The sequence below is a fragment of the Pteropus vampyrus genome, unplaced genomic scaffold, assembly GCF_000151845.1.
Source record: "Pteropus vampyrus isolate Shadow unplaced genomic scaffold, Pvam_2.0 Scaffold87, whole genome shotgun sequence".
NCBI lineage: Eukaryota > Metazoa > Chordata > Mammalia > Chiroptera > Pteropodidae > Pteropus > Pteropus vampyrus.
Window position 1 is genome coordinate 6,742,659 of NW_011888868.1, and position 22,508 is coordinate 6,765,166.

At 38.3% G+C, this 22,508-nt stretch overlaps 1 protein-coding gene and 1 non-coding gene across 5 annotated transcripts in view; both read left to right on the plus strand.

Moving 5' to 3' along the window:
- Positions 1–21,960, plus strand: part of LOC105294453 — a 30,346-nt gene extending 8,386 nt beyond the window's left edge. For 2 of the 4 annotated variants that reach the window (XR_002781215.1, XM_011363668.2), the window contains exon 2: positions 4,111–4,700. Coding sequence is in view for 3 of the 4 variants with exons in the window: in XM_011363668.2 (XP_011361970.1) it covers positions 4,111–4,549 (439 nt within the window). In the remaining variant the exon portion in view is untranslated. Of the gene's footprint in view, positions 1–4,110; positions 4,701–4,730; positions 4,943–21,857 lie in introns of those variants that run through there. The other 2 variants (XM_023532674.1, XM_023532673.1) reach the window with 2 other exon arrangements.
- On the plus strand, positions 20,052–20,249 carry LOC111742190. The gene has a single exon (XR_002781222.1). It is a non-coding gene; the product is annotated as a small nucleolar RNA SNORA73 family (small nucleolar RNA).
- Positions 21,961–22,508: the final 548 nt, after the last annotated feature.

Below are 22,508 nucleotides of genomic sequence, written 5' to 3' on the forward strand. Positions count from 1 at the left end.
TTTTTGTATTTATTTTTTCTTTTGTTTGTTTGTTTTCAATTTCATTTATTTCTGCTCTAATTTTGATTATTTCTTTCCGTTTGCTGACTTTGGGCCTCATTTGTTCTTCCTTTTCTAGTTTTCTTTTTTGGATGAAGCGTTAGGTTGTTTATTTGGGCTCATTCTTGTTTTTGGAGATAGCCCTGTAATGATATGAACTTTCCTCTTATGACTGCTTTTGCCGTGTCTCAAAAGTTTTGATATGTTGTATTATTGTTATCATTCCTTTCTATGTATCTCTTGATCTCTCTTTTCATTTCTTCCCTGACCCAGTTATTCTTCAGTAGCATGTTATTTAATCTCCGTGTATTTATGGTTCTTCCTGATTTCCTTTTGCAGTTGATCTCTAGTTTCAAAGCATTATGATCAGAGAATATGGTTAGTATGATTTCAACCCTCTTATATTTGTTGAGGCGCTATCTGTGTCCCAGTACATGGTTGATTCTTGAAAATGTTCCATGTGCACTAGAGAAGAATGTATAAGCAGCTGTTTTGGAATGGAAGGCTTTGCATATGTCAATATGTCCAGTTGGTCTAATGTGTCATCAAGGATGTTATTTCCTTATTGATTTTCAGTTTGGATGATCTGTCCATATCCGACAGTCGGGTAATTAGGTCTCCTACAACGATAGTGTTTCAGTCTGTTTTTCCCTTTAGTTCTGTTAGTAATTGCTTTACATATTTTAGGGCTCCCCGTTTGGGAGTGTAGATATTAATAAGTGTTATGTATTGCTGGTGCATGATTCCCTTTATCATTATGAAGCATCCCTCAGTATCTTTCTTTACCTTTTTTATTTTGAAGTCTATTTCATCTGACATTAGTACCATTACTCCCACTTTTCTCTGAATGCCATTTGCTCAAAATATCATTTTCCACCATTTCACTTTGAGTCTATATTTGTCTTTGGAGCTGAGATGTGTCTCCTGGAGGCAGCATATGGTTGGGTTTTGTTTTTTGATCCGTTCTTCAACTCTGTGCCTTTTTCTTGGTGAGTTCAGTCCATTTACATTTAGAGTGATTGTTGAAGTATGAGGTCTTCTTATAGCCATTTTTCTTTTGCTTTCCTGTAGTTCGGTGTTGCCATTGCTTCCTTGTCCTTGTGTTTCTGTTTTCTTTATTTTGGTTGGCTTTTGTGGATTTTCCCTCTGGTCCTTCTTGTTTTATGTTATATACTACGGTTCTGAATCTTCTGTGTGTGGTTACCATTATGAATATGTTAAGGATAGTTACATATAGACAGTTGGCCATTTTCTTCATTTTCTCCATTCCCTTTTGCGAATTCGATTCTTTGAATCCTTCCCTTTTCAGTCATTGTTGTCTCAATTTGTCCCTATGTAGGCTGAACATTCATTAGTATCTTGCTATAGCAAATCTCTTCTTATTGTCTAAGCTTATAATGCTCTGTTCCTAGTATGGGTTGCACCTCCTCTGCTTCTATCAGTCTGCTAGTCACATTACTCCTAATTATGTATTTTTTTTTGTCTTTTTGTTTTAGGTGTGCTGACTCTTTTCGATATTTCCTATAGTGCAGGCCTTATAATGGAGAATTCTCTGAATTTTTGTATGTCTGTAAAGGTTTTTATTTTTCATTCATATCAAAAGTAGAGCTTAGCTGGATACATTATTCTTGGCTGATAGTTGCTTTCATTTAAATATTTGATTCCACTCTTTTCTGGCTTGTAAGGTTTGTGCTGAGAAGTCCAATGATAATCTAATGGATTTTTCTTCATAGGGTACTGTCTTCTTTTCCCTGGCTGTCCTGAGAATTCTGTCTTTGTCGTTGATTTTTGATAATTTTAATACAATGTTTCCTGGTAAAGGTCTTTTTGGGTTGAGATCATTGGGTGTTCTGTTGACTTCTTGAATTCCAGGCTCCAGCTTATTCCTTAGATTTGGGAAATTCTTGTCCACTATTTGTCTAAAAATGCTTTCTAGTCTCTGCTCCTTTTCCTCGCCTTTGATAATGCCCATTATTCTTATGTTTCCTCTTCTGATGGTATCAGCTAGTTCTTGTATTTCTCTTTCATTATTTTTCATTCTTCAGTGTCTCTCTTCTTCTTTCTGATTTATTTTTAGATTTCTGTCTTCAATATCATTGATCCTTTCCTCCATTTGGTCGACTCTATTTCCCAAGCTTGATATTTCATTTTCAACTCTTGCAGTGTGTTTTTTTTTTATCTCCAGAAGTTCTATTCTGTTCTTTTTGAGGGTTTCAGTCTCCTTGCTAAGTAACTCATTCTGCTCATCTAGTTATTTTTCCAATTTCTGAAATTTTGGAATTCATTGAGTTTTTTCAGAGGTACCATGTTGAATTCTTTGTCATTTAAGTTGCATATTTCTATGTCTGTAAGCTTATTTTCTGGAAATTTTTCTCTTTCTTTCTGAGATGCCATGTCACCTTTGTTGTTCCTGGTGTTTAATGGACTATTTCTCTGCCTGGGCATTAACGGTAGTGCATTCTGATTTTTTTTTTTTTCCAGAAAAATTTATTATGTAATGGTCCCTAGCTTGTTGCAAAGAAGGTGTTTTTGTTTTGGTTTCCAGTAGGTGGAAACCTAAGCCTTTTGGATCCCTGATTTATATAAAATATTAGTAATGTCTTTTTTTCCCCTTATTGATGTTTAATCACGCTCGCTACCCTCAGTCTCAGTTTCTGTCAGTGTTAGGGACAGTTTTGGTAGCGTTTGCTCAGATTCCCCTGGGGCTCTGCGGTGTTTGGTTTCTGAGGGTATGCGGGGAGTAGCCCTCTGGGTTAGGAGATGGGGCCTGTGGCTTAGCCTCGGTTTTGCAACCTCGGCTGGTAAAAATCAAGTGTTGTTTCTCTGCCATTCCCACTTTTCTGCTTTATGCGCTAATGACTGGGCACTGTTGCCAGCCATGTGGAGTTCACAGCCCTCCAAAGCAGGGCTGTTCAGGGATCTCGCTGCACCTTCTCCCCTCCCCCTCCTCCTACAGGGCGGTCCAGCAGCAGCAGGACATTTGGATATCTGCATCTTTCACCACCTAAACAACCCACTTTTATTCTCCCTTAGAGATGAACCTAAGTGCTAGTAAAGCAATGCGTGGGTGGTTAGCAGAAACAAAGGGACCAGATACTGGGGGGCTTTGGTCCCAGGTAAGCTAAAAGATAGCTAACATCAAGGTACCTCTAGAAATTCCATCATTAGCCAGAAGGCTCTGTACACACTCCAGAGTCCACCCTGGGGAAGGGAAGGAGTTCAAAGTCCAGGTTCATTCACTCAGAAGTTAAGATGATGGGTTAGCTCAAGATGAAGTCAGTTCTTTTCCCACAAATATAAAAAAGTTTCTAAACTTCTACTAGTATTACCAGTGAAATAAATGAAACCAAGTTGGAAAGTTCAAGTCACACATCCCTTTGTTCTATAGATACTCCTAATGTCTAGTCTGTACCAAGAATTTTGTATTGCTTTTTCATTTAACATACACATGTAGAAAGCACAATTCTTAAGCTTGACGAATTCTTACATTAGTATACACATGTAATCACCGTCCAAATTAGGATGTAGAAATTTCCAGCAGACCATAAAGCTCCCTTTGTGCCTCTACCCAGGTACTAATCCCCCTTCAAAAGATAACCATTATTCTGACTTCTGTTACCATGAAATATCTTTGCTTGTTCTTGAATGTCATAAAAATGGAGTCATATAATATGTATTCTTTTGAATATGGTTTCTTTGTTCAATATTATGTCTCAGAAATTGATCTCTTTGATTATGTGCGGCTATAGTTTATTTTTTTTCTTTACTATACAGACTACTATGCCATTCAATACCTATTGAATGAATATGCCACAATTTGTCTATCCAACATTATTTTAAAACAATCTTGTTTCTTTTTCTGAGTCAAGAGATTTAAGATTTTTTTTTTACAAGAGCTCATATTTTTTTGCAACCTCAGTTTAGTTCATCTTCAAATTGCAATGGTTTAAATGGCTATTGTGTTAGGATTCAGTCAGGAAGGAGATATTTCAGAGATAACAATACATCTTCACTTGTCTATACTCAGGGTTATTTCATCTATCCTTCTCTCTGCCATAATCTTGCCTGCAGGGAACTTAATCTTCCTGACATTCCACAGAACATGGCACTGATCCATTACATTGGTGACATCTTACTGAATGGACTTAATGAGCAGGAAGAAGGCAAATACCTTAGATGCATTAGAAAGTCACATGTGTTTGTGGACCCCAAGAAGAAAGATTCATTTGATGTGAACTACAAGAAGGAATTATTTGCTGAGATGGACTCCTCATTGTCAGCCAAAGGCCCACATTTTATGAATAATAAGAGCCTACCAGCCATTTGCTCATGTACACTGTATATCAAGAAGAACCTCAGACTGAACTCTTGGCTTCTCCCATTATGTCCCACTGGTTTATGCCAGCTGGTCAACCACTGTAGGGAAACCCTGGTTTCATCTTTCTACCAATGGATCGAGACCTGCACCGTCCAATCAGAACTGTACAATTTAGATACCTCATTTACATAAAATAGACCTAATTGAGAACCTGGGTGGGAACTTTCTCTATAAAAGGCAGCCTCTTCTTTGTCTCAGTGGAAAACAATTTAGGATGCTACCTGAATCTTTGTCTCTTGGGCTGCAGCTCCTTTTTGCTCAAATAAATGATTTTTGTTGTTTATTACAGTCTAAAATTAATTTTGGTTTATAGTAATGATGGCAGCAATGGGATTCCAGAGTGACTGTCTTCTGATCCCTGGCACCACCATGGATTCATGCAAGGTACCAGTAAGACACCATTGTTCCCTATCGTCTACTCCAGCAGCTCTGGTTTGTTGTGGTTAGTCCCCCCATATCCAAACCTCCTTCCTTGGTTGAGGTTCTGGACTTTATTTGAACATTCATTTTCTTTCTTTCTTTTCTCTCTTTTTCTTTCTTTCTTTCTCTCTCTCTCTCTTTCTCTTTCTTTCTTTTTCTTTCTTTCTTTTTTTCTTTTCTTTTCTTTTCTTTTCTTTTCTTTTCTTTTCTTTTCTTTTCTTTTCTTTCCTTCTTTCCTTCTTTCCTTCTGTTTGCTGGCTTTCACTCATCTGAATGGGAGACTTAGATTCAAAGATTTCTGTCTCCTTTTGTTTTCAAGTTGGAGAAGATGTTACTGAAGAGTTCAGAGCTCTGGTGATCAGGTTCTTGTCTTATGCTGTGAGAAGGAATTCAAGGGCAAGAAGAATAGCAAGCAGGAAAGTGCAAGGTTTATTACACACTCAAGTGGGGAGTGTGGGCTTGAGAGAGATAGGAAGGGAAAGAGGAAGAAAGAAAGGGGGAAAGAGAGAGGGAGAGAGTGGAAGAAGGAAAGGGGATGGGTGAAAGGGAGAGGATGTCTCAATTCCTGTCTTCTGTTCGGAGCCCAGAAATGTAGTGATGAGCTCAGTTTCCCACTTTTTCTTTCGTATATGTGTTTCTGGAACTGTCATGGCATTAGGTGCATGAAGAGAGCCACAGTATTTGCAATGTGGGTGAGATTATAATGATATTATAATTAGCCAAAGGTCTTGCCTTAGCCGAAGATGGCTTCTGAGCTGTAAAAGACCGGTTTTGACTTATCTTCCCTTGCCGGGGCTAAAACTGGGTGGTCTGAAAAAATTCCAGAGCCATATCCTGGAGCGGGAGGGGGTATTCCTCCTCTCTTTGTCCTGCGTCAATTCAAGTTTAGTTTTTTCGTCTCCACTTGTCTATACGTAGCACCTCGGAGAAGGGACACTTCATCTGGGTTAAGGCTTGGTCCAAATGGTTTTTTCAGACCAGGGAAGGGAGACATCATCCAGTTTCAGGCTTGGTCCACATGGTGGTGGACCTTGTCCATAAGGCTCAGAGTTTACCATGTCATAAATGTTTGTGAGGACAGCCACACTTACGGTGCACCCAAAGGGATGCCTTCATCAGGTGAGTGCAAATGGGTAAGCCAGGTTAAAGTTATAATTGGCTAGGTCTTTGAACAAAAATTACCTGGGATGATTTACAGCTAAAATGGCATCTGAGGCTTGTTCTTACCTCCCCTATCTTTGTCTCCATACCTGTGGCAGCCACCATCTTGTACTCAGGCTCCACCCTGGCGCTGTCTTCCTCTAGGAAAATCTGCTCCTTTTAAATTCAGGCCTTCTGAAGTCTCTTTCTTACTTTCTGAGCTTTCCAACTTTACTGTGAACATTTTCTTTCTATTTTTCTTTGTGTTTGTTGATAAGTCCATCTTAAAGGGCACACTTAAAGGAGAGGATCTCAGACCTCTCAGAGATAATAGAATGTATTCTTTGGTCTTAAAAACAGCTTTAAAGGAATTTTTACAGCACACAAAAAGCTTTGGCTATCTGAGTGAAACCTTAATTTAGTCCACCTGCCAGAAACATAATTTGGGTCCAGTTTTTCTTTTTAGTTTTGTATTGTGCCTAAGACACAAAAGCTAGAGTTTTAAAATGAAAGCTATGAGATCTCTGTATTTGTCTGTGATTTCTACTGCTCAATAGTATTGCCAAATTTTATTTGTAGTTTTAAAATTAGGTTAAAAAGGAGTCTTATTCAATTGACTTAAGCAAAAAAGTGCTCATATAAATTGGAGAAATAACAGAAATTAACCCACATTCTTTTCATGTGCACATGATTTAAGATTAGCCTTTAGTAAATAAAAGTTAGCTTAATGTTGGTCATCTTTCAGTTATCAAAGCTGAAAATGCAGACATATAGCTTTTTTTTTATCTAGGTTTATTTGTCAAATAAGCTCATATTTTTTCCATTACAAGATTTGTCAGCAAGAAAAATAAAGATAATAGCTAATCACTTTCAAGTCTCATAAAATCTTCAGGAGTAATCTAAATATGATTGTTAAAAACAAATGCTTTATGCACTTCTGCGAACTTGACCCTATGAGTTACATGGGCTGCAGCTAGCAGCCTGCACACCCACCACCTCCCTGACTGCTGTGGTTCTGGGGCCTGAGGGCGGGTGCTGTTGGTTCGCTGCCCACTGGCCCAAATCTGCTACCCGTGCTTAAATTCACAGAGAAACATGAATGGATAACAACGGAAAATGGTATTGAAACAGTGGGAATCAGCAATTTTGCACAGGAAGCTTTGAGAGATGTTGTTTATTGTAGTCTGCCTGAAGTTGGGTAAAAATTGAACAAATAAAATTATTTTGGTGCTTTGGAAGGTGTGAAAACTGCTAGTGAACTCTATGCTGCTCCATCAGGAGAAGTAACTGAAATTAATGAAGCTCTTGCAGAAATCCAGGACTTGTCATCAACTCTTGTTATGAAGATGGTTGGGTGATCAAGATGACCTGAGTAACCCCTCAGAACTAGCTGAACTAATGAGTAAAGGAGCATATGAGAAATATATAAAATCTACTGCGGAACCTTCCCTAAATAAAATAGCATGAAACAACTTAATCTAGCATAGTTATGTTAAATTAGTGGTGATAGAAGATTTAAAATAGTGACTTTTAGTAACACCCATGGAAAAAATGTCTATAACAATGCTGCTGGAAGAAAATGTCCCTTAATGTTATATTGATTGCAGATAAACACAATATGCAGCTTTTTCACAACACCCTATAAATTTTAGGCTAAGCTCCAGTTATTATATTCAGAATTCCTGAAATTATCTGTGGTAAAATCTAGTTATAAAATTATGTATTTCAAGGCTAAGATTATTATCTTAAACCTTATATAACATTGTAGCTTGCTTACATCTGCCTCTGGATTTGGGTCATAATACTTAATGATCTTTCCACTTGAAATAACTAGCAGTGGAGAAGTCTTTGTTAGTTTTGACAGTGTCAGGTGACAAACGGTACTGTCTTAATTTTGCAATATAGTCTATTTGCTGGTGCTATTTTTATACAGTGAAGCAACAGCCTTGCAGGAAAACAAGACAGTTTAATAATAAGACATTCAACTTATTCATTTAAAAAAATGATTTAACTAGTTATAAATGATATAAGAGTTTCTAAGCGAATCTTTTAGCAAATAGTTTCCAAACATTTTGGTAACTCAAACCTTAGAATTTTGCCAAATTCAGTTAAATGATGAGTCATTAAAGTAATTGAATATCTAAATCATTACCAAATAAGAAAATTCTGAAACATTAATTGCTAAATAAGTCTACATTTATCTACTTTTGGCTTCTTATTATAGAGAAACTAAAAGATAAATTTGAATCTGTTAATGAAAATGTTTTGTGCTTTGTTGAGGAAGCATATGTTTCTTAAAATTATGAAATATATTTGTTTGTAAAAGCACCTATGTTTCTAGAGATTACGAAATAGATTTAAAAATTTGCCAATCTAAAGAATGCTGACTACTTATAGTTGTCATTAGAAGTTAAAAATTGTAAGGGTTAAGAATTCTAATTAATATGGAAGGAAATAATGTGTGCTATTAGTGAAGAAAAGGTATAAGAAGGTATAAGGCATGGAACTGCATTTTTGAAGGAATTAGAGGGAAATTGTCCTAAGATAGGTTGGTTGTTTCTGGGTAAGAAGAGACAAACTAAGGGCAACTAGGATAGCTGTAGAAGGTATGTGGAAAAGGAATCTTGAGAAAGGAATTTTATGTGTTGTCAAGCTAAAATTAAAATGAATTTAATTCAGTGAGTTTGAATATCGAAAGTAGGCTGATGCAAAATTAGAGTTTGAGTCTTTCTCTGTTAAAAAGACAAAGTTTTCCTTGTATTATTGGTATGTTCTTAATAGGAAACTATAAAGGAAAAGTAAAACTTTTATGTTTTATTAAAATCATTTCCTGTACTCCACATCATTAGGTCTTTAATTGCTTAGGTAAACCAAATCTTAATTTTAAATGAACTAAATTTTGCTTCTAACCATTTAAATTTCTGTGATTGCTTGTAAAGTCTTTAATTGTTACCATGATTAAATAGATAACTAAAGTAAGGGAATCACTCTTTACGAAAGGAAGGAATGAAACTAATTGGGGTTACTTGAGATTTGGAAAGTAGATTTTTAATCCACCTGCCCCCCTTTTCAAGGATAAAACTGACCAGTGATGATTTGCATGTATTCTCACTGGATAGAAGCATTCCCATGTCAAAGAGCTACAGCCACAGTAGTTACTAAAATACTTCAAGAAAAGAGTTTCTCTGATTGAAAAATCCCCCATAGAGCCCTGTAGCAATTAGATAACCCACTTTACAAGACAAATTCTACACCAGGTATGCAAAATTTGGCAATCTTGCAGCATTCCATTGCATTTATCATCCTTAGTTCTAGCTTTATATTTCAAACCAATGAGATAGTCAAAACTCAATTGGCTAAACCTGGCTTTAAGCCAGGGCAGATTAAAAGATGTAACAGTATTGCTTAACCTAAGATCTCTCTTTGGTAAACATGTATTGTCTCCTTTTGAAATTGTTACTGGAAAACCTATAAGACTAGATTGGGGAATGTACAAACTTGCCTTATTACAGAGATCCTCTGACTCATTGTAAAGAACTTATCCTTGCATTGCCCTTGTACAAGGACCTGTTATGGACCTATATGCATTTTTCTTTGTTTCTAACAAGTCAATAAAGCCAAATTTGAATGTCCTGGTTGAATGAAACACTGCTAGTTTATAAAATTACATTCTTTTAAATGTGAATCATTCCTTTTATTTTGCTAGGATTTTCATAACCTCTATATTGATATTTGATTAGTTATTCAAGTGGAAAGGGCCTGAATTTCAATTAAGGTGATTTAAAGCAACGTGGTAAGATAAAATTGATGGCTATGGAAAGCTATCATAGATGATCTTTATGAAATTTAGAATGTGTAGTCCTCTTCTAAAAACATTAAATTGAAAAGAAAAGGAATGATTTCAAATATAAGAAAATTTCCTTCAGAGAGAGGTAATATCTCAACAGTAGTCAGTCTATCAGCTTAAGGCTGTAACTTTTCTTACTTTTTCTTGTGTCTGGTTATATTGAATAGAGTTCAGTATTTTGAAGATTACTTCCTTTGTGAGTTCCTTGTCTTATACCTCATGCCACTGTTTAAAATTGAAATGAATTTTTAAGTGCCATCAGAGAGAATAAGCCTCACATTTTTAAAAACTTATGAATGTGTATAACATTTAATGTAATTTTAAAAGTTAACGATTCTGTAAATTGTGTTATTGAAGTTAAAGTATGCCACATGATGTATCAGTGTTTTCTTTGAGGTAGAAAGAAAAAAAACTCCTGTTCCAGATCTCATCCATCAAGTAGTACTCATGACCACAATACTTTAGTAGGTACTATAGAGCAGGGGTCCCCAACCCCTGAGCCGCACACTGGTACTGGCCCATGGCCTGCCAGGAACCGGGCTGCACAGCTGGAGGTGAGCGTTGGGTGAGTGAAGCTTCATCTGTATTTGCAGCTGCTCCCCAGTGGTAGCATCACCACCTTAGCTCTACCTCAGATCATCAGGCATTAGATTCTCATAGGAGCACCAGTCCCTGGTGCCAAAAAGGTTGGGGACTGCTGTTAGAGGATACAGGGAATAAATGACTGACACCTGGCCCTATTTACCAAGAAATTTTAATTTGGTAGAATGAGCAAACTATTATCTGTCAATTAGGGAAGAATCTGTCTCCATTGGCAGTTGGTCTTAACTTCTCAATCATTGATCCAGGAATATATTTCAACTAGAGACATGCCTTCCTGGAAGACAGGCTTATTGTACAATATCAGCAATATTCTGGAATCTAGAAATTCAATTCATTGGCTACTTTAGAGTATCTGCCTTAGCCTAGATGCTATAATAACACTGTATCAGATTCATGAAAATGGGCAAATTTGGTAAAGAAATTGAATTCTTCCCTTTTTACCTCTCAAAGTATGATGAGATATTGAAGAATGGAACATTTAAAATATCTCTTCTAATGAAGTAGTATTTAGCTGAGATAAATACTTAAAAATTCAAGAATATTGGGTTTTTTACTCATAAATTCGAGCTATTTGATTAATTGATATAGTTTGCTATACATTAGTACTGTGTTCATAAGGATTTTATTCTACTAACCATTACAATTTCACAAACACCTAGTAGTGTGATAAAGAGATTATTATGTCTGTTTATAAACTTGAATGTAATTCTAGTGCTTCTGTGTATGGAAGTGGTACTTTTTAAATTCTAACACTAGTTTATGTATATAGCAAATAAATTCAGTTGTATAATTTTAAATGCCATCTATAGAAGTATGTAAGGCTATGGTTTTTTGTTGTTTCTGTTTTGTTTTGCTCCTGATTTCCTTAAGTTGTATTCGTTTTGACTTTTCTTATATGTAGCTGAATCTAGATCATGCCCATATGATGGCAGGTAGAGTTTTGAGCTTAATATAGGAATAACCACTTCCTTAGAAGTGTAGGCTTATGGACTGGCCTTGGCACTGCTCAATTAGATATAGTGATGAAAAACCTTACCTAAACAGTTAACAGAATATCCTGTTCAGCCACTGACAGCTATTAGAACTCAACAAATATCTTTAGACCCCCTGGCTGAGTCATCATCGGCAACAGAGTTGCCTTAGATTATTTATTTTAAGCCTAGGGAGGAGTGTGTGCCATAGCTAATGCCTCTTGCTATGTCTGGTTAAATACATCTCTCCAGGTAGAATTAGAAATGACCAAGCTTCTTAAACGAAAAATCTCTTAAGAGACATTCCATTTTTGTTATGAGCACTCCTAACCAGTTAGAGTTTAAATTTTCTGATATTTTCAGCTGTCTCCCCTATGGGATCAGGGCTATTTTAAGGTCTGGATTGCAAATTGTTTTACTCACCTTTGTTCTAATTTGTTTAATGTACTTCATTGTCAAGCTCTTGACGTTCCATATAACCAGGTGCTTAAAACTCCCTATAAAGCTTCTGTTAAAGATGGTGGAGTAGGTAAATGCTGTGCTTGCCTCCTCTTACAACCATATCTGAATTCTAACTGAACTCCAGAATAACCATCGTTAGGAGTCACCCGAAGTCTAGCTAAACAGAAGTCTCACAACTGGGAGCACTAAGAAAAGTCCACCTTGAGACTGGTAGGAGGAGCAGAGATGTAAAACAGATTGGTCTCACATCCATATGTGATGGTTGAGAATCGGGAGAAAAATCTTGGATGCGGAGGTCCCACACTGAATTCCCCAACCCAGGGTTCCAGTGCCAGGAAAAGAAGTCCCTACAACTTCTGATTGTGAAAACCAGCAGAGATTATGTTAGAGTGAGACAATGGGCTGAAGGAGTTGCAGACATTGTTCTTAAGGGGCCTGCACGTGGACTTAGTGACAAACTCATTTGCTCTGAGCTCCAGCACTGGAGCAGCAGCTCAAAAGGTGCCAGGGACATACAGGGAAGAACTGAGTTGTCTGGCTTCAGGCCGAGGGCTGGATGGGCAGCTTTCTCCCAGACAGAAGTGCTGGTAGACCCAGGTGGGTGCCATATCTGAGTGTCCATCAATGTAGCTAACACTGGTCACCCTGCATGGTCACCCCTGAGAGCCCCACCCCTCCCAACTTGCAGGCCCACTCAAGCCTCTTCCAATGGATTTTCCATACAAATGGCCCGTCTTGGTTCATGCTGCATATTTTCTTAAAGTATCTCAAAGGTTCACAACCTAAACAAGCAACATCTGGCCTCAGCGTGCCCCTCATGTCTTGCTGAGCAGCCCCTAGACCCAGCGTCAGCTGGCCTCGGTTTTCAGCTTGGCCTCTCCAGGCACTTCCAAGCCTGGCATGGGTGTTGGCCCCTGTGGATTGCTTGGTGGTTCATGCCAAGTGGCCCTAGGCAGGGCCCCTCCTAGGAGGCCCTGGCCTGCACTTGGGTAGCCAGCTTCAGACTGAGCTGGAGCACCACCCAGGGTCACACACCCAAAGAGCAGAATGGGCAGGCACCAGAGCCCCACTAAAGCAAATCCTGCTCTGCAGGGTCAGCCCCTGCACAACAACTCATCCACTGGTCATGGCTAGTCATCACAACCATCATCAGCACAAGGGTCAGTCCCTTCCATTGACGAGTAAACAGCAACCAAGGCTCAGCTATAGCAGGAAGGCACACAACCCATACAAGAAACATACCTGGAGCACCCAGCTCAGGTGACCAGAGAAGACTGTGTCATTGGGACCTACAGCATACCTACTATATAAAGCCATTCTACTAAGACTGAGAGATACAGCAGCCCTACCTAATACATAGAAACAAACACAAGGAGGCAGCCAAAATGGTGGGACAAAGAAATATGTCCCAAGTGAAAGAAGAGACTAAAGCTCCAGAAAAAGAACTAAACAAAATGGAGACAAGTAAATTACTAGATGCAAAGTTCAAAACACTAGTTATAAGGATGCTCAATGAACTTAGGGGAAGAATAGATGAACTCAGTGAGAACTTTAATAAAGAGATAGAAACCTAAAAGTGGAGATAGAAAACATAAAAAAGAACCAGGCAGAAATGAAGAATACAATAATTGAAAAGAAGAATACCTTAGGAGGAATTAACAGTAGATTAGATGAAGCAGAGGATTGAATTAGCGATTTAGAAGATAAGGTAGCAGAAAATACCCAATCAGAACAGATACAAGAAAAAAGAATCCCCCCAAATGAGGATAGTTTAAAGGACCTCTGGGACAACATCAAGCATACCAACATTTGGCCATAGGGATACCAGGAGGAGAAGAGAGAGAGCAAGGAATTGAAAACCCGTTTCAAGAAATAATGACTGAAAACTTCCCTAAGCTGGTGAAAGAAATAAACATACAAGTCCAGGAAGTGCAGAGAGTCCCAAACAAGATGAACCCAAGAGGCCCACACCAAGACTCATCAAAATTAAAATGCCAAAGGTTAAAGACAAGGATAATCTTAAAAGCAGCAAGAGAAAAGCAGTTAGTTACCTACAAGGGAGCTCCCATAAGACTGTCAGCTGATTTCTCAACAGAAACTTTTTAGGCCAGAAGGGATTGGCAGGAATTATTCAACATGAAGAAAAGCAAGGACCTACAACCCAGATTACCGGGCAAAACTATCATTTAGAATTGAAGGACAGAAAAAGTGCTTCCCAGACAAGAACAAGCAAAAAGTTTTTCATCATCAAGTGAGTATTACAGGAAATGTTAGAAGGACGTCTTTAAGAAGAAGAAAAAAGAAAAAAATTGAAAATGTGAATAATAAAATAGCAACAACTACATATCTTTCAACAGTCACTTTAAATGTAAATGGATAAATGCTTCGATCAGAATATTGGGTGGCTGAATGGATAAAAAAAAGAGCCTTGCATATGCTGCCTACAAGAGACTCACTTCAGATAAAAAGACACACACAGACTAAAAGTAAAGGGATGAAGAAAGATATTTCATGAAAATGGAAACAAACAAAAACAGAGCTGGGGTAGCAATACTTATACTAGACAAAAAGACTTTAAAACAAAGGCTATAAAAAGAGACAAAGAAGGACCCAGTTATCCCACTTCTGTGTATTTATCTGAAGAAACCCAAAACACTACTTTGAAGTGGCATGTGAATCCATGTGTTCATTTCAGCATTATTTACAGTGGCCAAGATATGGAGGCATCCTGGGTCTCCATTAATGGACGAATGGATGAAGAAGAGGTCACACACACACACTGGAATATTACTCAGCCATTGAAAAGAATGAAACCTTGCTATCTGCAACAACATGGATGGACTTAGGGGGTATTGTGTTGAGTGGGGTAAGTCAGACAAAGACAAATGTCATATGCGGAATCTAGAGAACAGGATAAACAACAAAAATAAGCTCATAGATATGGAGAGCATTTTGATGGTTGTCAGATGGAGGGGTGAAGGGATGAGTGAAGGAGAGGGCATTAAGAGTTACAAATTGGTATTACAAAATAGTCATGGGGATGTAGCATATAGCATGAGGAATATAGTCAGTAGTATTGTAATAACTACGGTGTCAGATGGGTACTGGATTTATCAGGGTGATCACTTAATAAGTTACATAAATGTCTAATCACTGTGTTGTACATCTGAAACTAATATTGTACGTCAACTATAATTGAAAAAATAAAAATTAAAAAAATAGTTTGGCACTATTATGTACACTAAAGAAGAAAAAGCTAAATTTAATTAAAATTTTTTTTAAAAAATCATAGAATCACATGCTTAATCAGATGCTCCAGAACATTTACCATTATAATCGTTAAAGTGATCAATTATTGTAGTACTTAAATGTAAAGCAAAGGCAAACAAGCTGAAAATTCTCATATTCACACACACACACACATTCTTGCTTCTTTCTCTAGAATACCTCTAAAACAGAATGACAACACAATATTCAAAGCGACAGTTTAGCCAAAATTTAATTTTTGAAGAATAAAAGCTGTATCAATATCATGTCTCTACACTTTTATTGTCATTTTTGACTCTTCTCAGTACTTCTCAATTTATTTTCTTCAGCCTGGACTGGTATAAAAATTTTTCTAGTTCATTATCTATCATTTAAAAAAATACCAGATAATTAATTCATAAAAGGCCCAATGGGTCTCTTCAGAAGCCATAAAGGATAAAATGGACAGAGAAGTGATAACTGAAGAGAAGAACACAGATAAGCAAAGACCAAAACATAACATACAGAGAAGTTTTAAGACATCTCAGAATGTCAATAAAATATGACTTAAAACTTCTATGAAATAGAAGCCATACTTCCTAACCTCAAAAAAGTCTGAAGAATGATTAATGTAATGGCTAGGTGGAGAGCCAGAGGTGAGAAAGAGCAATTAGGGGGGGTCATTTTATAAACTATATAAATGTCTAACCAATATACTGTATACTTGAAACTAATAGTAAAGTAAAATTTAAAAATCTGAAGAATGGAATTTTTTATTCTCTATCTACAGATATTTCAGTATTTTGAAATTGTGCATTCTTTCCATACATTTTTAAATTAATCGAATAGAAGAAATGATCTTTCTTTTAATGAATATCTTACGTTAAAATTATGACTTACTCTCATATTCTACTGATACATGTTGTTTTTCTTAAAAACTATTTGGAAAAATTTTAAAAACTATAAAGATTTGAGTAATGGTTGCATGAAGTATAGAAATGATACACCAAGTCATTATCTTTAATTTAAAATGATTCGAATTCTTTCTGCTATACATGAATTGCTTGAATATACATCTGGATCAAGAAAATACAGGCTAATTAAGTCTCGTAAGTCTGATTGTCTCTTGCCAATTGCTCTTGATTTATCCAATATTTGCAGAATTATTGCCAGTTCCTATTTTTCAGCTCCATTTTTTTATTCCAGCCTTTTACAGGACAATGTTGAGAGGTCTCGCTAAAGCCTTGATAATTCTAAAGTCTTGATAATTCAACACCTCATGGCAAAATCTGTCTCAGAAACCTTTCAGGTTTAACAGGTACCTGAGGAACCCCTTAAAGGTAAATGGCCCTAGATTCTCAGTTGGTTATAGTCCAACCATTGGAATCCCACCAAGGGACTAGAAGGATCTAGAACAGGTAGCTAAATCACTCTGGCATCAACATAGGATGAAACACATCTGAGACAAACCTGATCTATCATCAGTGCTGTCTGCTGACAGGTTTCAATCAAAAGAGGGAGATATAGACACCAAGAAGAAAGATTCATTTGATGCAAACCATGAGAAGGAATTTATCTGCTGAGGTGGACTCCCATGGTCAGCTGAGGGCCCACATTTTATGAATGATAAGAGCCTAACAGCCATTTGCTGACAAGGGCTTCTCACATACTCTGTATACAGAGAACATCAGACTAAACCTTCGGCTTTCTGCACTGCGCTCTGCTTGTTTATGTCCTCTGGGTCAACTCACTGCAGAGAAACCCTGGTTTCATCTTTCTACCAATGTACTGAGACCTATCAGAACTGCACAATTTTATACCTCATTTACATAAAACAGGCCTAATTAAGATCTGGGTGGAAACTTTTCACTGTAAAAGGTGGCCTCCCCTTTGTCTCAGTGGAACACAATTTAGGTTGCTACCAGAATCTGTCCTGTATTGCAGCTTCTTCTTGCTCAAATAAGTGCTTTTGGTTGTTTATTACAGTCTAAAATTAATTTTGGCTTACATGTTCCAGAAGGTGGGAAATAACTCTTAATCTTGGTGCCAAGTACTATATCAATTAGGGTCCAGGAAATGGAAACCATACTAGTCATTTCAAACAAAAGGCATTTAATACAAGGAACTGGTTACACAGACATTAGAAGTCTAAAACAATGACGTAGATATTGAGATAACTCCAAAATTAGCAATTATAGCTACCACTTCTAGGGCTGGGAGAGCACATGGGAAGGGCTAGCATTACCAGAACCCAGGAACTGGAAGGATGGGCCACTACAGGCTGGTGCTGGACTGAGAGACTTGTACATCTCTAAGAGGATGCTGTACAAGTGGTGCTTGGCCCTTTGAGGGGTGCCCTTGGGCTGATGCTCAGAATAGTGAGGAGCTGGAATTTCCTTCAGTTACTGGAGAGTGCCACAGTAGTTGAAAATGGGGAGAGGCCTTTCCTCCCAACTTCCAGTCATCCGCCATTGTCTACCATTGACAGAACTTGAAATCAGCTGGCAAAGGAGTCTGGGAAAGTAGTTTGCAGACTCCCATTCAAGGTGTCACAGCAGAATTGAGAAGAGTAGGCATGGCCTGAGCATAAATAGGTAAATAACAGCACAGCCATTACTTCAAGATTTATTATAGGAAGATGCCCTCTGGTTTTTCTGAAAATATGCCCCTAGCAACTCTTTAGGGCCTTGATTGAAACCTTAGAAATTTTGGAGTTTCTCCCAATAATGCTGAAATTGTCACCATCCCTAAACTATCTAGCATGTTAGGGCTTGCTGAGCTCCTACACTTTCAGCTCCTAAAGTTGCAGCAATTGGGTACACACCAGGGGAAGGAAAGAACTAGAGGTCCGATATACTTTTTCTTAGCCCCAGCTAAGGGGGACACATTCTAAGAGTCTTTCTTAAGGATTTAACATAAATGAGTTTAATTTTCGCAGGGATGGAAACAAATAAGAGAAATTTAAGACCACTGTCTTTCTGCCCCCCGCCCCCTGTTCTGTTAGAAGACCTTTATGGGGGGAACAATGACACTGAATAAACAATTAACATTTAACCACAAAAGGAGGGCAGGCAAGATGTGGGGACCCAGAAGGAAGGAGCTGGAGAGAATCCACAAGCTGGAGAGAATCCACAGATACTGATTTGTGCTGAGGAAGATTACCATTTGCTTGGGGCTTGCATAGGGACAACAGGAGTAACCATGTTGAATGGAGATCAATGAACGGACACAGAGTAGTAGAAAACATTAAGTTATGGAGGGTGACACCAAGGCAAAGCAAAAAAAGCAGAGTATGCCTGAAAGCATCAAGAACCCTTGCTCACTGACCCCACTGTTGTTCTCTGCCCACCAGAATCCATGAAGGTTTCCAGCTGAAGCTATGCAGCTGGTATGTTGAACATGTCGAGATGTGAAATACCATGTAGCTACAGCTCTGGGCACAAATGTGCCTGACTAAAAGAGTGAATGAGTAAATTTCAAAGGCTAATCATGCCATGAACATTTTCTTCTCAGGATTTTAACTTACGAAGAAACAATGCATTTAGAATTTAAGAATTCCTTGAAACTTAAGCTTTAGAGTCTTAAAACCCTGGCACACATATTTTTAGACAGAGAGCCCAGACATCGAAATCTAGTGATCATCTTTCTTCACAAAATTGTAAGAAGATGGTACAGGGATAAAGGCAAGGAGGACCCAGGAGGGAAAAGGGAACAGAGCATCTCTGCTCATGGCAAGGCAGCAGAGGACAAATGTGTACATGTGCACATGCACTACTGGGCCTGCTACTCCCTGTTTTGGCTGGAAATGAATGCTTTTTCTAGCTTCTAAGCACAGAGGTATTTTTGACTCAGCACTGTGACAAGACAATAGCTCAGCTCTGCCAGCTGCCCAATTTAGATATAAGATGTCTATATATTTCTATCTTTTGCCGATTCAGAGAGAAGACTTAAAATTTCTCATCAGAACTGAGTTTTCCGTATTCATTATTCATTCCGTATTCCGTATTCATTCATTCCTTTAATTACACAACTTGAACCTTGAAGAAGTGAGGTTTTTGTATCTCCAGAACCACATAATCCACAGTGCTTGTGAGGAAGAATTGCTCCCAGTGCCAGCAAAGTCTGGGACCACTCCACGCTTTCCATGTCCATCTCCCACCACCCCTAGCCCAGACCCCAGGGAGGAGGAAGGGAGGAAACATGGGTTCTTTGAGCAGCCATTGTGCTTGTACCTAGACCATGTACTCACCTCCCTGGGTGCTGGTTCCTCCCTAGGAGGGCTGTTATTTATTTATTTGTCCGTTTATCCCTCTGGAACTAGAGTTATTTCTCCTTAGCTCTCAGGATAGAGGTTTAATATAATACATGCTCAATAAACATTTTACAGATACATTTTTAAAAAACATGCTAAAGATGGTTTAGGAGAAAAAATATTCCTTGGAAAAACAAAAAAATAATTTTTAGAATTCTCTTTTTTTAAAATGAAGAATGTATTTAACACAATGCTTGAAGTTCTAACCAGTGCACTATAGCAAGAAAAGGAAATAAAAGAAGTACAGATTAAAAAGGAAAAAAAACTGTCCCTATATGCAGATAACATAATTGTCTACATAGAGTATCCCAAGGAAACTACCAAAAACTTCTAGAACTAATAAGTTCAGCAAGACCACAGGATATAAGATCAACACACAAAAATCAATCATACTTCTATATCCTAGCAATGAAGGATGAAATCGAAATTATATACCATTATGATTGCTCAAAAAACACTTAGATGTGAATCTAAAAAACATGTAAGGGCTTGTATAACTAAAACTATAAAGCTGATAAAAACTGAAAAAATCTAAAAAAAAAAATGTACTATGTTCATGGATTGGAAGACTCAACATAATAAAGATATTAAACTATATAGATTTAATACAGTTTTATTAAAATTGCATTAAAATCTCATTGGTACCCCAAACGTCACTGTTCCCAGGCTCTGTCCACATGGTATAGGGGAGCACAGGGCTCTGCCCCATGATGTACAGTCCCTTTCCACAATGTTGGAGATGAAGCCAAGCCTTGAGTCTGCACCTGCATATTCCTACAGTTTCTCAGAGTCCTGTGGATGATGTCTGAGGAGACAAACCAGTTTTGATAGCGTTTGCTTAGATTCCCCTGGGGCTCCGCGGTGATTGGTCTGGGAGGATATTGGGGGAGGGGCTCTCTGGATTGGGAGCTGGGGGCTGCTGCTCAGCCTCGGTTTTGCAGCCGTGGCCAGTAAAAATAACTGTTGTTTCTCTGCCATCCGCTTCTCTGCTTTCTGTCCTAATGATTGGGCCCTTCCGTTGGCTGCGTGGAACTTACAAACTCTCCCAGGCAAGGCTGTTCAGGGAAGTTGCCACATCTTCTCCCCTCTCTCTCTCCCTCATAGAGCTCTGGGGGCTACAAGAGGCAGCTTCTTTATTTCTCTCAGTCTACTGCTCGACACCTGGAGTCTTGACCTGTGGTAGCTCTTATGCTCAGATCTCATGCTCAGACGTGCTGATGTGCAGTTTGGGTGTATTTTGTTGAGTTTTAGATGTTCAGCTTATTGTTGTTTCAAGGGGAGAGATCTGGGGACGTCTCTCACTCTGCCATGTTTCCTTTCTCCTATCCTTCCCACACTTTTTAATCATTGAATCTTTTTGAGGTGTGTCGAGTTTCAGAGTAAATTTTGTGTGGACCAGGTCAGTGGAAATTCTGTCCTCTTTAGGTCTATTCCAACCCTTAGTTGTCCTGATCCCCACCCATGGCGTGGTTGTGACCTCCACTTCAGGCCCCTGAGGGTCATTGGGGAGAAGTGGCCTTAGAAATGCAGCTTTTAAGAACAGGACTTGGATGTGGTTTCATAGTGTAGTGGTTACCATGTCTGCTTTACATGCAGAACGTCCTGGGTTCGTGCCCCAGTGGAGCCATGGTCCATGGTCTACGGCCATGCCACCCTGAACGAGCTCTATGTCTGATCTCGGAAGCTAAGCAAGGTCAGGCCTGGTTAGTACTTAGATGGGAAACCACCTAGGAAGACCAGGTGCTGTAGGCATAAATAATAACAAAAATAAAACAGGACTTCATTCAAGGCCATAATGAAATAATCAAGGTGATCTTCAAATAAGAGTAAACCACCAGGATTACTGTCAGAAGCATCCCTGTCAAAGAAGAAAGAGCACAGGATTTCCGATATGGACGATATATGTGCTTATCTCTGCTTGTTATGAACCGATGTCTCACACTGCCCATCACAAGTGAAAATACACATGAATTCAGAAGCATGTGTGAAGCTTAATGACCTTCCTTTGGTTATTTTCCCAAGAGAACAGCAAAATATCCTTAATTTGAAAATAGAACTTTTTGGGTGCTAATGACCTTCAACTGAGAATCTAATGTCAGTGCCTGGTTCATTACCCTAGAAACATTCTAACCTGTATCGATAAAAGATGTGCTTTTATTTTTTTAAAAAGAATAAAATTAAGAGAAACTAAAAAAATAAAATAAGAAGGTTTTTCAAAGTGAGAAGTAACAAGTGTTTATTTGAGATCAATAAAAAAAGCCATTGGCAAGCATTGATTCAAGCAGGAGCCCAAATAATGCTTCCTTTTGACTCTGACAAAGGCAATGGGTATTTATGAGAAAGGCAAGAGTAACAATTACATCAATAGAAGGAAAGCATTTCTATTGTTGCTGATAATATAACACAATAATGTTAATTCTAAATGTTTTTAAATTTCAGTCCAATAGTCATCAGCCCTGTTAATATAGGAAGGAGGCAAGAGAATTAAAACGTTAATCAAGCTACATTCGGAGATTGCAATATGTTGATCAGCCCTGCCGCTAGGCTAGGAGGATACCTTCAGAACAAAGGAAGATTTCTGCTGGAATTGCTCACAGCCCATTCTCTACACCTGTGAAGGGGAAACAAGAACCAAGAGTCATTTCCTATGGCTAAAACCATGGGGGAACCTATGGATTAAAGGCTGAGAACTGCCAGCAGGCCTTTCACTCTACATATTCTTACCTTTTCAAGCTACATACTCTTCCCCTTCCTCACTGTATGTCCATATCAAAGGAAATGGGAACTAAAGAATGACATATAAGCTGAATTCCTGGAACACTTAGGGTCCCTCTCAGTGTGCAGGCTTGGCGCTCTCTCTCTCTCCTCCTAGTCTCTATTGTCACTGTCCCCCTCGGTGCCTTTACTCTCTCTGTCTTCATCTCTCTCTATTGTCACTGTTCCTCTCAATGCCTTTACTCTGTCTCTCTCACTGTCCCTCACTCTCTGCCTCTGAGAGGAGACCACACTGTTTGTAGAGTATTATCCCTTTTCTAATAAACTTTCCTTTTGACTCTGACTTTGGCGTGTGTGTTGAAGTCTTTATATACT